General features: G+C 42.2%; 1 protein-coding gene across 3 annotated transcripts in view; it reads right to left on the bottom strand.

Annotated features, from left to right (window-relative positions):
* Window positions 1-14,665, bottom strand: part of STON2 (stonin 2) — a 79,602-nt gene that overhangs the window by 53,846 nt on the left and 11,091 nt on the right. For 2 of the 3 annotated variants that reach the window (XM_075753759.1, XM_075753760.1), the window contains 3 exons: window positions 7,495-7,694; window positions 6,803-7,057; window positions 898-1,095 (listed from right to left, as the gene is read on the bottom strand). In XM_075753759.1, the coding sequence (XP_075609874.1) occupies window positions 898-1,095; window positions 6,803-7,057; window positions 7,495-7,582 (541 nt within the window). In that variant the 5' untranslated portion in view covers window positions 7,583-7,694. Of the gene's footprint in view, window positions 1-27; window positions 402-897; window positions 1,096-6,802; window positions 7,058-7,494; window positions 7,695-14,665 lie in introns of those variants that run through there. The other variant, XM_075753761.1, reaches the window with a different exon arrangement.

Raw genomic sequence — 14,665 nt, 5'->3', positions numbered from 1 at the left:
AAGTCCCCACTTAGGGTAGCTACTGACCTTGCTCAGCTTGGGGTGAACAGCTTCCAACATACTGCAGGTGCTTCCTCCTGGAGCTGTACATTTTTTTCCGTTTTGTGTCCTGACATGCCAGCTCTTTTCGTGCTTTGTGGAAGTCTGCTTTGTCATTCATGAGTCCTCATCATCCCAACTCTGCATGACACGGGTGGCACCACTCTGCTTTATTTCTCCTGCTTCAGAGATTATCTAGAGTACAACTGAGGAGCAGCGAGCTACAATACGATGCAGCACATTTTTCCACAGTCAGGATGACATCTGACTAGACCCCTACAAGGTCAGATAAAGGATCCTTAAATGATCAAAATCTGCTAGTGAACCACCCTCTGTCATCTCCCATACTCTCTCTGCATTACGTTACAGTACGAGTGCAAAGCACAGTGCAAAGAACGCATCCAACAGCCTGGATCTGTGTCTCAGCACTCACTGAAACAGAGAGGGACATGCAGAGCTGGACCTGCCTCAGCTGAATACACTGGTGAGTTAAGCAAATTTCTTCATGGAAGTTTAGGAAGGGCATCCAGCTTCTCCCACAGTCTACTGAGAACTAGCTCCTAGATCAGCTTAAGCTGATGTGGTATGCAAAAACCAGAAATACTCCAACATCTCACTCAGACAAGTCCACCAACAGGTACACAGTTGCATTTGGCTCTTACTTTGGAAGCCTGCACATATCAGGGGTGTGTCAAATCCAGGTCTGATTTTTAGGGAATTGGACTAGAACAAAGTGTTAGTCTGCCTAATCCTTGAGTTTGTTCTGCTTTGGATCCATTCCCTGTAGCTCACTTCTGAGCAGTGAGTATGAGTTGCATCAAAAAGATTGAGATGGAAGCTCGAAGGCTTCCCTCTTACCAGCTGAATCTGCTGCAGACGTTCCACCACTGGTCAAGTCCTCAGTATTAATTGACTGCAGATCTGTGTAGGAGGGAGCAATGCTTGGGCTGCTGGTGTCCTCCGAGTTGGTTGTCCAGCTGCTCTCTGAGGCACGGGCTTGCCTCTCAGAAGAGTTGGAGGAGGGGGAAGTCCAGCTAGGTGCTTTTGATGGAGACACTGGATGCAAAAACCAAACAGCTATTGGTTAGAGGCTTACAGGGCAATCTTCCAGAAGATCACAACTATTCCAAAGACACGCTATATCAGTGTACTGAGACTCTGTAAATATAAATTCCAACATCCACAGCAACACAGTTATTTTATAACAAACACACAGCAACTTAACCAGTGCCTGGCACTGCCACCCTCCAGCACTACTCAGCTGTCTGCCTTAGATCCCATACTGCTGGCAGCTCTATGTTTTCCTGTTGTTCAAGTATTGCAGAAGCTGTGACTTTTCAGAACAGGAAGATTTCGTGTTTCTGCAACTGCTGGTATGATTTGAGTATCTTTGTTGTGTAACGCAGTGGAGTTTTTATAGTACCATGTATTTTTATAAAGGGTTTTTGTTATATTTAATTAAGCATTCCCTATCTGTGACACCCACTCAAATGCAGTCGTCATTTCAGGAATGCTCCACGTGGGAGGAGGAGCATAAAAATAATCTGAAATTGACCTACTGATGTGCACTAGAAATGACTTTTGTTTCTGAACATGCAGGATGGAGTGCCCCAATGTGAATAAACTGCATAACATTTCTGCTCAGTGTAGGCCAAAAATCCTATTCTACTCACCTGCCAGACTTGCATGTCAAACAGTTAAAGTCCTGCCTAACCATCATCCAGAGTTCAGAACACAATCTTAGACATCCACTGCTATGAATTTGCATTGCATGCTCTCTATGTTGTACGCTCTTTGCCCACAATATCACTGAAATGTGAGGAGTAATGGGTGACTCTAGTGAGGAAAAAAAAAATGTGGTAAAAAAATCTTTCTGAACTAAGGAAAGGTGTACTGATAGAGACTAATTCTAATTTAACATCAGCATAACAACTGTTTTCTAAGTTAGTACATCTATGCTTATCTTTTAAACCAACAAAGATCTGAATGCGCCCCAGGTCTTGCAGTTAGAGAACAACTACTGACACAGAGCTTCTTTTCTTAGTGTGTAATACATAAACAACCCTTATTAGGTTGACAGAGACTTTGGAAGAAAATGGCAAGTTACTGTTAAAGAGGATTTATCTCTCTCTACTCCATCCATGGCATGATGGGACACCACCTCATTATGGAAACCTTGCTGTGTGCAGAGGCGCAATATCCAAACAGTGCTCCCTGCCTTGCCAGTTGAGAAGTGCAAATTTATTTTATATAGCTGCACTGTTACCCTCAGGTAAGCAGACACTAATATATTTATAGTTGTACAGCTGTGAGTCTATGTACTGAGCTGCTTCTGAGTAGAGTCATCCCTAAGGATGATGAGCTGAAAGTCAGGAGATCGGTCTCATTGCACACGTTGACAATTGGTGCGTTAGTGTGACATGACCAAAGCCCCCCACTTCTCCCCAGTAATTCTGCACTGTGTTGTGCTCAATGCCTGTAGAGAAAGGATGACAAGCGTATGATTATAATCTGCCAGTCCCTCTTTCAGCCCTTTGTTAAACATGGCATGAGGCATCTGAAAAGCTACTTGCAAAACTTCACCTGAAATTGCTTTGACAGACAGAGTGCTTTATTTGGACATAGAGGACAAGCTGAAAAGCTGAGCTCCATATGTGAACCAGTAGCAAGAGCCCAGTGTTCTTTTTTTTTTTTTTAAAGTGTGTTTTATATCTGGAATTCTAGAAATTGAGGAATTATTTTATTTAAAAAAACCCTTAGATTTGCAGTGTTTCTTTTTTTTTCTTTGTTTGAAGTCAGTCACAGAAATATGAAAACCAAACTAATTTAGAAACACATAAGATTTCATAACTCATATACTGTCAATTCATTTTGTGCTTTCCAAAACCAGATTTTGTCTAAGAGGGAGACTGACTGTAACAGTGTTGCAGAATTCTTCTATATAAGGGCAAATTAATTTTATTCCAAGTAAGTTGTGCCACTTTGGAAGAATATAATTATTTGTTTTTTTTCTAAAGAAAGAGATTTGTACTTTGGAAAACTGTAACCATAGAGAGCTTTTTCTGCAACAGATGTTCTTTAAAATCTTACCACAGTCATCTTCCACCTATGACTGTTCTAGGTTCCCCAACACTGACTCTTGGAACTAGTAGAAGTGCATTTTCCCATATGCTGAGCCAAACAACTATCTATCATTCTCAAAAAGCAAGACAAGAAAAAGTAAACATCTGCATATGCTTAGGTCCCTCTTCAGATGCTCCTGCTGCTCTCCAGATTCCTGGAAGTGCTGAAACCAAATTCCTAAGTGAGGTAGGGTTTTTTTCCTAGAACTCTGGAATTTGGTCTCTAATTAGTCAATTGATGCAGAGTAACAGCCTTTCAGCTGCAGGAATTTCTCAGAAATCTGTTTATGTTGAAAGACCAGTGCCAGAACTGTCCCTAACATGCAAATCCTGTAGCATGTGTAGGGTACTGAAAATCAACTCATTGTTTCCCAAACTGAGAAATGTTTCCTTCCACATGCATCTTAATTTCTTGATGTGTTTGTTCCTAACACAATGCATTGGCTTTTAATATGCAGATTTAACTTTAAGCATTCATTTCTCTCTGATGTTTTGAGGACCCATTCCCACACTGTATTACAATCAACCTTGTTAGCATTGTTTCCTTTCCTATCGCACAGGACCTCAGATTTTTCTGATTTTAGGACAGCATCACAGTTGGTCTCATTTTCAGCTGCTGATCTCATGTTGCATGTACTTCCTATTTTCAGACAGAACAGCACAAAATGGTTAAATTGAGATTTGCCTTACTGTGGGATAGCCTCTCAAGGGACATAGTGAGAGTCCAAGTTGCTGCAGCCACTTAAAACCAGACAAAGCTCTCGGGAAGAAGCGGGGGTGTGCGTGGGGGTGGGTGGGGGTGGCTATGTGTGGAACAGATGATGTAACAGATCCTGCCTTGCTCTAGTTTTGGTGCTTTGCTGAATACCTCATTGAATTCAAGAGCACAGCTAACACCGATAGAATATGAGATTGCGAGCTGGAGACCCATTGTGTAACAAATGCAAATGTTATGTCACCGGCTGGCTGTGATCATTTACAGATTATGTAACATTTGTGATAGGAACATTTGGGTGAGCCTAAAAATCTTGTTTTTTCACTTTTCAATATCAGTTTGACGAGTTTGACTAGCCTGAGAGTAACTATGACAAACACACAATTTTTTTCTTTTCCCAACAAAAGGAAAATGGGGAAGAGGGCACCACAATGCATAATTTCTGTGGCCTCACTCAAGATTTACTGCTTCCCAGGGACAAATCCACATGACATAGCAGCTCTCAGTTATTTATGCATAAACCTGAAAAGCAGAAATATTTTGAAAGAAAGATTTTGCCTAGCATTTTCTCTGCCTGAACCTGGCAGAATGAAGGGTTCACAAGAATGTCCTAAATAATTTCCACTATGAGGCTAACAACGGGTGCTTTTCATTTCTATATCTCAGGTTTTCACCTTTCTTCTCACCTTCCAAATTCTTTGCCTGTGTTTTCAGTCCTGTTTCTTGCTATCTGTCCCCCTAATTTCTGCTCCTCCAATAATGCCTTTGCTTTTCCCAGGACAACAAAGGTCCAGCATTAGCCTTGGTTTTCTTTTAAATGTATTTCCTATAGGATAACCACTACGTGGCAGTTTTCTTTAAATTACTATTTTTTTTGGACTGTGAGCAGTTTGGGACGAAGATTTGCTTTTGAGGGAACCTGTGCAAAACTACTGTAGCCCTAAGGTCAGAGTAAGACAGCATCTCTCTCCCCTAGGGCCCATCCTCTCCGCTCTCACGGCACTCTGGAAATGCCACTTCACGAGCCATTTTCGAAACGCGTTTCCAGGCAGTCTGGCCATCAGCCTGGGTAATTATCTACTCAGCTGTGCAGCTGCTTCAGTGCGGACAGACACAGATGATTTCCTAACAGCACTGGAGCCCCGATAGGAACGTGGCCAGGGGCTCTGAGCCTTCAGGACATCGCTTTTCACAGCTGCCTGAACAGGAAACAGATTTCAAACCTCTCCATCCTTCTCACACCGATCCGTCTGTCCGTACTTGGCCTTTGTACTCTTCCCCCTCCCCGTATCTGGCTGTTCGCTATTGTTCTTATGTGGGCTGTTCGCTACTGGAAATGAATAATTGCTGTCACCAGGGGCTTTCCACTGAGCGTGTCAGCGTATCGTGGTTATAGCACAAAGTCTCCAGCTTTGCTGCCGCCCTTAGAAAAAAGACGTGACCTGCAAATTAATTGAGAACAACAATGCTGAAGTTTATCCTACTACTTGCTGTCAATGCCCCCTTCAGAGTAGAGGGCCAGAGACAAAAAGCTGTCACCAACTCTGCCCCACGACCTTCCCTTTAGAGACTGTCAGCTGCACTGGTTTGGCCATCTGTAAGAGGTGGTCCACAACAGGAGTGGGGCTAGCTCGTCAATAAGGATTTTAAAAAAGCTACATCACCTCCTTAGGGTTCTTGCATAGTTACAGAAAAACTGCCTCCCACACAAGGGTTCATGGCGTAAGAAAGCAAGGGTCCTGATCTGATTGCCAGGGGAACCATCCTCCTCCATGAAGCTCAGGTGCTAGAAGTTAGCGTGCAAATACCACCCCCGGTGGCACGGATCACTTGGGACAAGCCTTTACAGCGGCACAAATGGGTGCCTTCTTCAAAACAGCAATGCTTTTGGAACATCTTCTCTGATCACCTCTTTCAGTTATCCTAGACCTCTGCCTACAACCTAGTGTCCCCTGTGACTGAAAACGCAAACCAAGAGGCAGTGCTTTTGCTAAGCACACTGTAAGACTGCGCCACATCCCTTTAAGGATGGAAAATCAATAATACACCATGCAATTACTTTTATGGAAGTCTCTTTGTTATGGCTAGCTTTATTTAGGCTGAACAAAGAATTTTTTTTCATTTAATAAGAAGGTGCACTTGGAGTTTTCCAGTCAACAGGGACATTCCAATATTAGGAAGGAAATATGGTGTCAGAGCAACCAGCAGCTCCATTTGAAAAAGTATGTTGCTGAATGAGCCTGTATGAGTAAGTATAACCTAATCATGAAATTACTGCAGAAGCTTTGCATGCACGTTTAAAGTATGTCAGAAAGAACTTTTACATTCGAAGAAAAGTGCATGCGGTCCTGGAATTAAGGTCAACTTTGGTTGCCTTTGTGTTTCTCCAGCTGCTAATCATAGCATCAAAAGACAGCAGTACTGATGGTCACTGGCACACTAGTTGTTGGTCTCACTGAGCTTCTGGCAAAAACCACATGGGGACTATGAGAAGATAAAAACAACAACCACAGAGGACAGTGATCACCATTGTTTCAGTTCCAGATTGCAGAGGCAAACACGGCTCATACTTTTGAGATGGCTCTTCATACCTCTACATAAGAAATGCCACTACTGAAAACACCACTACCCTGTTTCCCCATGAATGCATTTTGGCAGTCTCCAGGGTCAAGACATAGGTGCAATGAATCACAGATGCTTTTAATTTTCTTTACAAAAAGAACATACATTTGGTTTATACTGCTAGTTCAATCCAGAACGAAACTGTGAGCCCTTTTTGAAACTCTGATAACTTTGTGTTAAAATACAGTGCAAACTAGTCAAAGCTCAACTCTGAGAAATCAAAGAGCAAGGAAAAAAATCCTGTAGGCTTCTCACTGTATTCCGTTATGTTACTGGAATGGACATTTTCATGCATTTGCCTCACCTGCTTGTGGGTGGGTCGATGGAGCACTGGTCCACGGTGCATCATCAAACTGCACCCAAGCACTGATGGATGACGACAAATCAGTGCTGGGGCACACATGGTTCCCAAGCACAGCAGAATCCACCTTGGGTTTGTCAGCTGCATCATCCAGCTCTGTGTGGGAGAGGTCCTGAAATTCTCCATCCACATTGTGATTGTCTTCTGAGGAGGTGTCTGAAGAGGAAAAACATTTCTCTAGAGGCTCCTCAGTGCTAGCTAAAATAGAGACAAAATAGATGGGTAGAACTCACCATTAGTTCATTGTTTTTCATTGAAATCTCTAAAATTTGCTATTAAATGTAGGTAGAAAATGTTCCTTCACTTAATGTAGTTTTTAGTCTAACACTGGGCATAGTTTTGTATTTGATTATAATAGGTGAGACTTCTTTCATGGTCAGTTGGATACTGCCTTGAATCAAGAAGGACAGAACCAAACCCTCTAATAGATCTATGCTCAGAAAATCTCATATGAGGAGAGTATTTCACATTTTTGGCCCAAATTCTCCTATCACATAGGGGGAGCTGGAGATAATTCAATCTCTGCACATACTGCTTCCACTTAGAAGGCAAGCTCTCTCATGCTAGATATATGACAGTAGTTGGTCTTTCAAAGAAAGTCTGACAAGGTTCAAAGAAAACCAGAGATAGCTTACCTCGTGGGTTAACAGGGAGGAGCAGATCATCAGTGAAAGACACCCACTCAGATTGGTGGGAGGCAATGACACCAGTCAGAGATGTCATATTTGCAGCAGGCTACTCATCTTCACTTGGGGATTATAAGGAGGAAGCAGAACAGGATCGAGGTTCAGCGAAGATGAGGGGAAACACCTCCTTTGCGCTTTTTTTTCAAGTGCTAAGATAAGAAAGGAATAAATTATGTCTTCTAGAAAAATTAAATGGGAGAAATGAGTGCCACCATTTTAATAATACAGAATGTTAAAAGAATTTATGTACCACAGGCTCAGTACTGTCAAAGTGCTGCCACCGTTGAGACAGGAATGTCACCTGTGGCTAATGGAGAGTTACACTTGAGCAACTCCCTGATTAAAGCATCTGAAGGTCTTCAAATGTCCTCATGTTAAAACAGTCAATCCCCAAAACCAATGTTTTATTCCTTACTCAGCCAGCCATACCTCCCATAACTCCAGCAAGAGAGGTGATGAGGGATTCTCCCAGGTCTAGCAAACTTTGATTATGACTAATTCCAAGATGTCAGTATGTCCTTGCTCATCTTGCTGCTTACAATGTCTGATCCCTCTCAAGAGCAAGCAATAAGGTGCATGTGTCCTTATCAATAACATTTATATAGCTGGTTCTGGGATCGGGATGGGTTGCCCACGATTCTCATTATGAACTAGGTATGAAGAGATGCTCTCTCTCACCTAGCTGCACTTTCAACTCCACTGCTTGACTGGAACTTCACATTTTAATTTTAAAACCCAACATCTTAAAACTTGTCTGGAGCTATAGCCCAGCAAATGTTTTCACGGACATGGCAACTTTAATTAGGATGTACTCCAACGGGATGTACCCCAGGCAGATCTGGGAATCTGCTGGAGTGAATGGGGCACTGCAAAGGGCTCTGGTTGTTGGCTAGTAACTGGGAACGTCAGGTCTGAGGAGAGAAATTCTCTTTGAGGAGAACCCATGACCGCCTCAGACTGCAGACCACTTTAACACTCTCAGAGGACTATTGCTTCCTCCTTGGGAAGTGTGTGAATTCTGTCCCCAATTATCTCCAGCATTGAAGCACTTGTTGCCATGGTATTCAAGTACTTGAAAATACTAAAACTCAGACCTGGCTATTTTAAAGAGCTTTAAGTAGCATGTCTTGCTCTGCTGCCTCTCACCTAACTAAAGAGGTTTTTTGGGTGAAACTTCATGGTGGTGTATGAGAACATATACTTTACTGAGACTTCTCTTTATCCTACATTAACAACATTTACGTCCAAAGAGCAGACCAATATTTAAATGCATTCACTTTTTAAGCATTTTCTGCAGGAAGCAGAGCATTAAATGGCTCCAATATGATTACTCTCTTCATGGCCACAAAATTATTAGTCTGCTGAAGGTAGGCCAGCAAATCAGAGCTGCATTAAAGAGCTGAAAACTTGAAGAGTCTGGAAGTCTCAAACCAGCCTGACACCCAACAGACACAATTCACGGGTCTACGTTCATTACCTGAAGATGAACCTTTTCAAGCAGAATTGAGCACAGAATGTAAAATTTCCTGCAAACAAAAAAGGATTCCTGGAGACAATCCTGATGGTGAAGTGCAGTTTGCCAGAACACTGAGCCCCTCTCCGTAGGTTTTCCGGAGCCTATGGCCACCCCAGAGCCAGTCATCCCGTGTGTCTTCCCCTTGCAACACAACCAATTCCCTAACGCTGGAGGAAGAGCTGTGCTTGAGCCCCAAGCCCGTCTCCTCCACTCCCACGGCAGGATGTCTGCCTTCACGCAGTCTGGGCGGATACCTTTGCAGGCCTCGCACAGCATCTACTTTGGGTGCTATTAATAGAAATTACAAAGCTAAACATAGAGGCAAGCTAAGAGAAAAAGAATTATCAAATGTTTAGGGTCACAGGGATGCCATATGAGGGAAGGAGAGGATGACCATGGTATCTTGCTTTCCTTATGTGACTAATTAAGCTGTTTGTTTTGGGCTTGTTTAAATATCTTTAACTGCATCTTCATTTCCTAAACAACTGAATACTGACCTCTCCTTTCTCCTGGAAGAGTCCTGACGGAAGCATGAAACGGCAGGAAATGGAAAAAACAAAACAGTTTATCTTGCTCTTAACACACAGAGAGTCCAGTAGAGCTCCTCTTTTTTATTTTTAAATGTCAAGGGGAAAAGCCATGAAAGAAGGCAAGAAAATGGACTGTTTCAGCTATGCAGATGTGTGGGAGAATTATACTATTATTTTAGGATGGATTTGGTCTTTGACCGTACTGCCCTGCAACAAACATACTCTTCTAAACTCACTGAGCAAAACTGAAACACTTTATAACAGCTAGTGAGCCCTATGAGCCCAAGAAAGCATCAGAGTACTGTGCAGTGCACCATTAAGCACATACTCCAACTATACAACTTCCCCACGGCTGGAATTTGCTACAGACTTCCCAGCCTGGTAAATGAAGGGGACCGTGTTGACTCATCAGGGTTATCACAACTTTTAGACAAGCAGCCAGGAAGAGAGGAAAGTCAGCCTGAGTAGATCATGGCATCAAAGATTCTCAAATAGAGGCACTCTGAGGGTGCGTGTATTAGGATGAAAAAAAAATATTAAAAAGATAGAATTTTGCATTCTCTCAGCTTTCACAAGAAAGCATTAATCCCACCTGCTGACCTAAATGCCTGTACAGAATTACAAATCATGTACAGCTAATTCCTGTGCAGACTATATGGAAAAGATACAACTTCATCCCTAAATTATTTTTTGCCTCCCTTCGCTTTCAAAAACCCTCCTTAGAAAAAAGCCTAAGCCGCTGTGAAGCAAGGAGCCTGGGCCAGCACAGCACCAAATACTGCTGTGCATTCAGTTAGCAGAGGTACATGTCTCCAGGGGAACCATTTGACACTGTGGACAAACCTGAATCCTCTCCATAGCAAAGCAATCAGCACTTACTATTTAAACACTGCAGCAAATACACTGCAAGCGAATTCTGGAGTTTTTCTCCCTGTCCCATCCATGGCTATGCCTCGAGAAACGGATTTTGGAGCCTACAAGGACTAAGGGAACAAATGGATGCTCTATACTCCACGTGAGCTACAGCAGAAGCAAAAGTTTATGCTGTACAGCCCAAGCAAAAGGAGATGGAAACACATTTCTTGAAACAGGATATTCCCAGGCCAGCATTATACCTCTCTACATGAATGGGATTTGTATCAGTTTGGATTTTGTTACTTCTGGATTTGTTTTATGTGCATTAAGCTTTTGGTGTTGAATTGGTTAAAAAAGAAAGTTAACTGATTTATCAAATTTTTGGTAAAAAAATTACAAAGAAGTAGTTTGTTTATTAGTATTACACAGTAAATACAAGGCAAAGCAGATGTTACACATGCTGACCCCAATGATCCTTACTATGAATTCCAGTGCAGTGATTTGACTATGAGGCAACAAAACTCTAAGTAGCTGAAATTTCTATTTCAGGTGTCCTTTTTTTACATTACAGTTTCACAGTGGGACATGTAAATCTGAGTAACAAGTGGGTGACAGTTTTTTCCAGTTCTCCAAAGGGCAGAGATCAGAGAGCTGGAACAAAACTCCTTGCCTCTTTAGTCCTCCTCATGTTTTGATCAACCACATTACATAAGCCCTTTATAAAACTGATGAAGTTTTCATTCTAAAATGACAACATTACTTTGATAACTAGAAACATTCTATCATTTCAAATCTATGTAAAGTCACAGTTTATAGCCATTTCTTCTTATGACATGCTTACCTATCTGCCCTTTTCTGTGACTCCGCTCCAGCAAAGATGAAAAGAAGTATCATCATCCTTCTCCGTTTATTTTGCTAAGCCAAAAACATATATTTGAGCAAGTGACATAATTACCTTGTGCCAGAAGTCTCACACCCAGCACCTTGTACAATAAGCCTCACTTCAGGCAGGACTTTTATACACTATTTGAGTACAAACACCAATAGCAGTAATGCTATCAATTCATAGCGCTGTTGAGACACTTTAGAAGTATCTGTGATGGAATGGTGTTTTTGTAAACATACCATTCAAAGTATTGAATTGCTCATGTGTTTGGACAGCACACTTGAATACTGTTTTTCAGTACATTTCAACTCTGCTCCAAAGAAACAGCTTTGCACAGTTAGTAATTTTAAACACTAAGGGTCATTTCTCCAATTGCTTCAAGTTACATACGTATGCTGCATGCTGCAGTAGGCTCTGTCACCCCTAATCCAGAGTTAAATTACAGTTGAAAACAGAAGGAGAAAAAAAAATTAGAATAAAAATTGAGAGGATTAATTTCAGGTTTTGTTTTGCAAATGCAGTATCAATAGCAAGTTTAGGCTAAATTTATAGACAAAGTATATTGCCTCACATGGCAGCACCACCGAAAAAACTCTGTAATACATACAGTCATACTGTTTTTCTTGCTTATACATTCCCTTACAATCCCAGGGACCTAAAAATAACGGGTTACCGTACTTTGCATTTAGTTATTGTAGGAGACCACGGAAGGGAAAACAACTGGACAAGCTGTTAACTTCCACGTAGCAGAAAAAGAAACTAAGCCAAAGGGACAGCAACAAAGGAAAGACTCTGACCATGGCTTTTGCTGTAACAATCAAGTTTCACTAACACCAGGAAAGTCTCAAGGAAAAATATGTAATTTTATCTTGACCACGTGTTTGGCAAACCTGTACAGACGAAACAGTTCTAGTAGCACAGACTGAGGAATGATTGCTGCCTTGGGCAAATTTCCAAGCGAGGGAGAGCTCGTGGCTCTTCCTCTCAACTTGGCCTGTAACAAGCACTGGCCATCGGCACAACGTGACCTGAATAATAAACAAACTCCAAACTGGAAATCTGTTCTCAAGTATCAAAAGAAAGTCCCAAGTACTTCAGTGTGTGATAGTAAAAACAAAACCCAGTGATAAATGACAGGGAAAAAAACCCCAAACTTGGAAACCCCAATGAAATAAAGGAACCAGATTTGGATTTTTTTATTATTACTGAAAAAAATCATTGCACCAGCCTCTGCCTACATGTCTGAGGTAAGACTACCTTATGAATGATATAGACGATGAAAGTCATACTTGCTTATTCGATTACTGCATTCTTAATATTGACAATCCTATTTTCTCCATGTATACAGCTCCCCCGGCTTATAAATTACCCTGAGAAAATCTCTGGTAACACCAGCTTTTAGAACCTGCACTTGACTCACACGTGCCATTACACGACCTCCATGACTTCAGAGGTAGCTTTAGAAGCTCAGCCACTACCTGGTGCATGTAACACTCACTCACTATGAAAGCTCTCAATACGTAAGGAAGAATTAGGGCTCAAGGGAAGCCGAATGTCCCTTGTGAAACTCCTGCAGCCTCTCTGGAGGCAGGGATGGCTTTGCCCATTACAAATTACACCTAAGGGAACGGTGACAAGAGCCTTGATAGTGCTCTGTCCTCAAAGCCTGGTCAAATCCACTTGGTGCCACTACAAGGCAGGTCATTACTACTGTCCCCTGGCAACGTGAGACAGAGACAGAGCGAGGCCGAACACGGAACTGAAGATGACTAGAGACATCTGGCACGCTGGGTGACAGACAAGCGGTTGGGGTGTCCCTGGGCACAGGACCCAGTGCAGACACACTAAATAATGCCCATACCCAATTATTCCAATAGATATGAAGCGACCGGTCTAAATCCACACTGCAAGTCAGTGGCAGCAGCAGTGTTAAAGCTGAGATGACCTGGAGTGCCCTTATTTTCTCTAGGCCACAAGAACCCAAGCACCACACACAAACCCAGGTCCCACAGATACACATCCAACCTTGCTGGAAGCTCACATCTCCTGACAGTACAGGATGAGAGCCTGAAGGGGATGTGTTGGTTAGAAAGTCATAAGCATCTCTCTCAGGAATATTTGCGTCCAGGCTAATATCTGAAAGGTCAACAGCTGCTGGTTTTCTACTCCACAATTTATCTGCCACAGAAGCTCCTCTGTTCTCCAGAGAGAGAAAGAAAAGACACCTAAGATGTTCTCCTGCAGGCACTACCAAGGTATTTAGCCAGTTCAGAAGGCAATGGTTTCTCTCGTTCTGCCAAGGCCATGCCTTAGAAACACTTCATGGGTTCTGGATGCCTCATACCGAGAGCCAGTCAGACAAGGTATTGTTTAGAGGGATTCAAAACCTGACATTGGAGGAAAATTGCACAATCTCTTCCTCTATTCCTTGTATTCCTGAGAACTTGAGAAATGTAGAAAGGCACCACAGAAGAGCAGTAATACAGGAAAAATAATGGGAATCTAATTCTTTTTTTATTTTTTACAATTAGAAGTAACGTATAACAGGCAGAAACCAAGGAAGCATGCTAGACAAAATGTTTGGCAGTGATAGTTCACATCCCCAGCCACATCAGGGAAGTAGAAAATCTACATTTCAGGACTTTAAATATAGCTCACTGTGGGTCCATGATGTATTCAAAATGTAACTGAAGCCTCCAGTCATGTAATTGCATTAAAACTTGAAGGAGAATTTCCCAAATTGCCAGCCTTGCAACTCAAACTGGAATCTGAGGCAAAAATCAGTCAAATGCTTCTCTTACCGTATAGAGCAACGGTGCTTTAGAACTAGACTGGGAAAAGATCACAGGAAAGAGGCAACGTGCCAATTTGTTCAGTAGAACATTTGCACTTCTAAAATCTGGGATTTTTTTCCCAGTCAGTATTGCACAAATAGGAGAAGAAATAAGCAAAACACCTAGTTAAGGGTTTGACTTCCCAAGGGCTAGACTAATTCAGAAACACTTTACAGATCAGGTTTTTCTTTGTTCAGCGAAATTCTGTTGGTAGTAACAGTAGGCAACAAGTAATCTAAATGCAGTAAGGGGGGAGAGGTTGGGTGCACAGTCCTTACTACCACTCCTCCTTGTCTTCTCAAGGCCTCCACAGGGCAGAACCCTAAAGCAGCACCCCAATCCCAGACTTCCACACCTGACCACTACAGGTATCACAAACCTTCTCAGCTTCAGGATAGTGAATTTGCAAGTCACAGCTATTGCACAACATAATGCTACAATAAGCGACGGTCCAATCCATAGTATGGGAAGGGAACTGGGTTTATAAAATGTTTTTTCT

The sequence above is a fragment of the Balearica regulorum genome, chromosome 5 (assembly GCF_011004875.1).
Source record: "Balearica regulorum gibbericeps isolate bBalReg1 chromosome 5, bBalReg1.pri, whole genome shotgun sequence".
In the NCBI taxonomy this organism is placed as follows: Eukaryota; Metazoa; Chordata; class Aves; order Gruiformes; family Gruidae; genus Balearica; species Balearica regulorum.
Note: the sequence above shows the minus strand (reverse complement) of the source record. Positions and strands in the feature narration are given on the sequence as shown.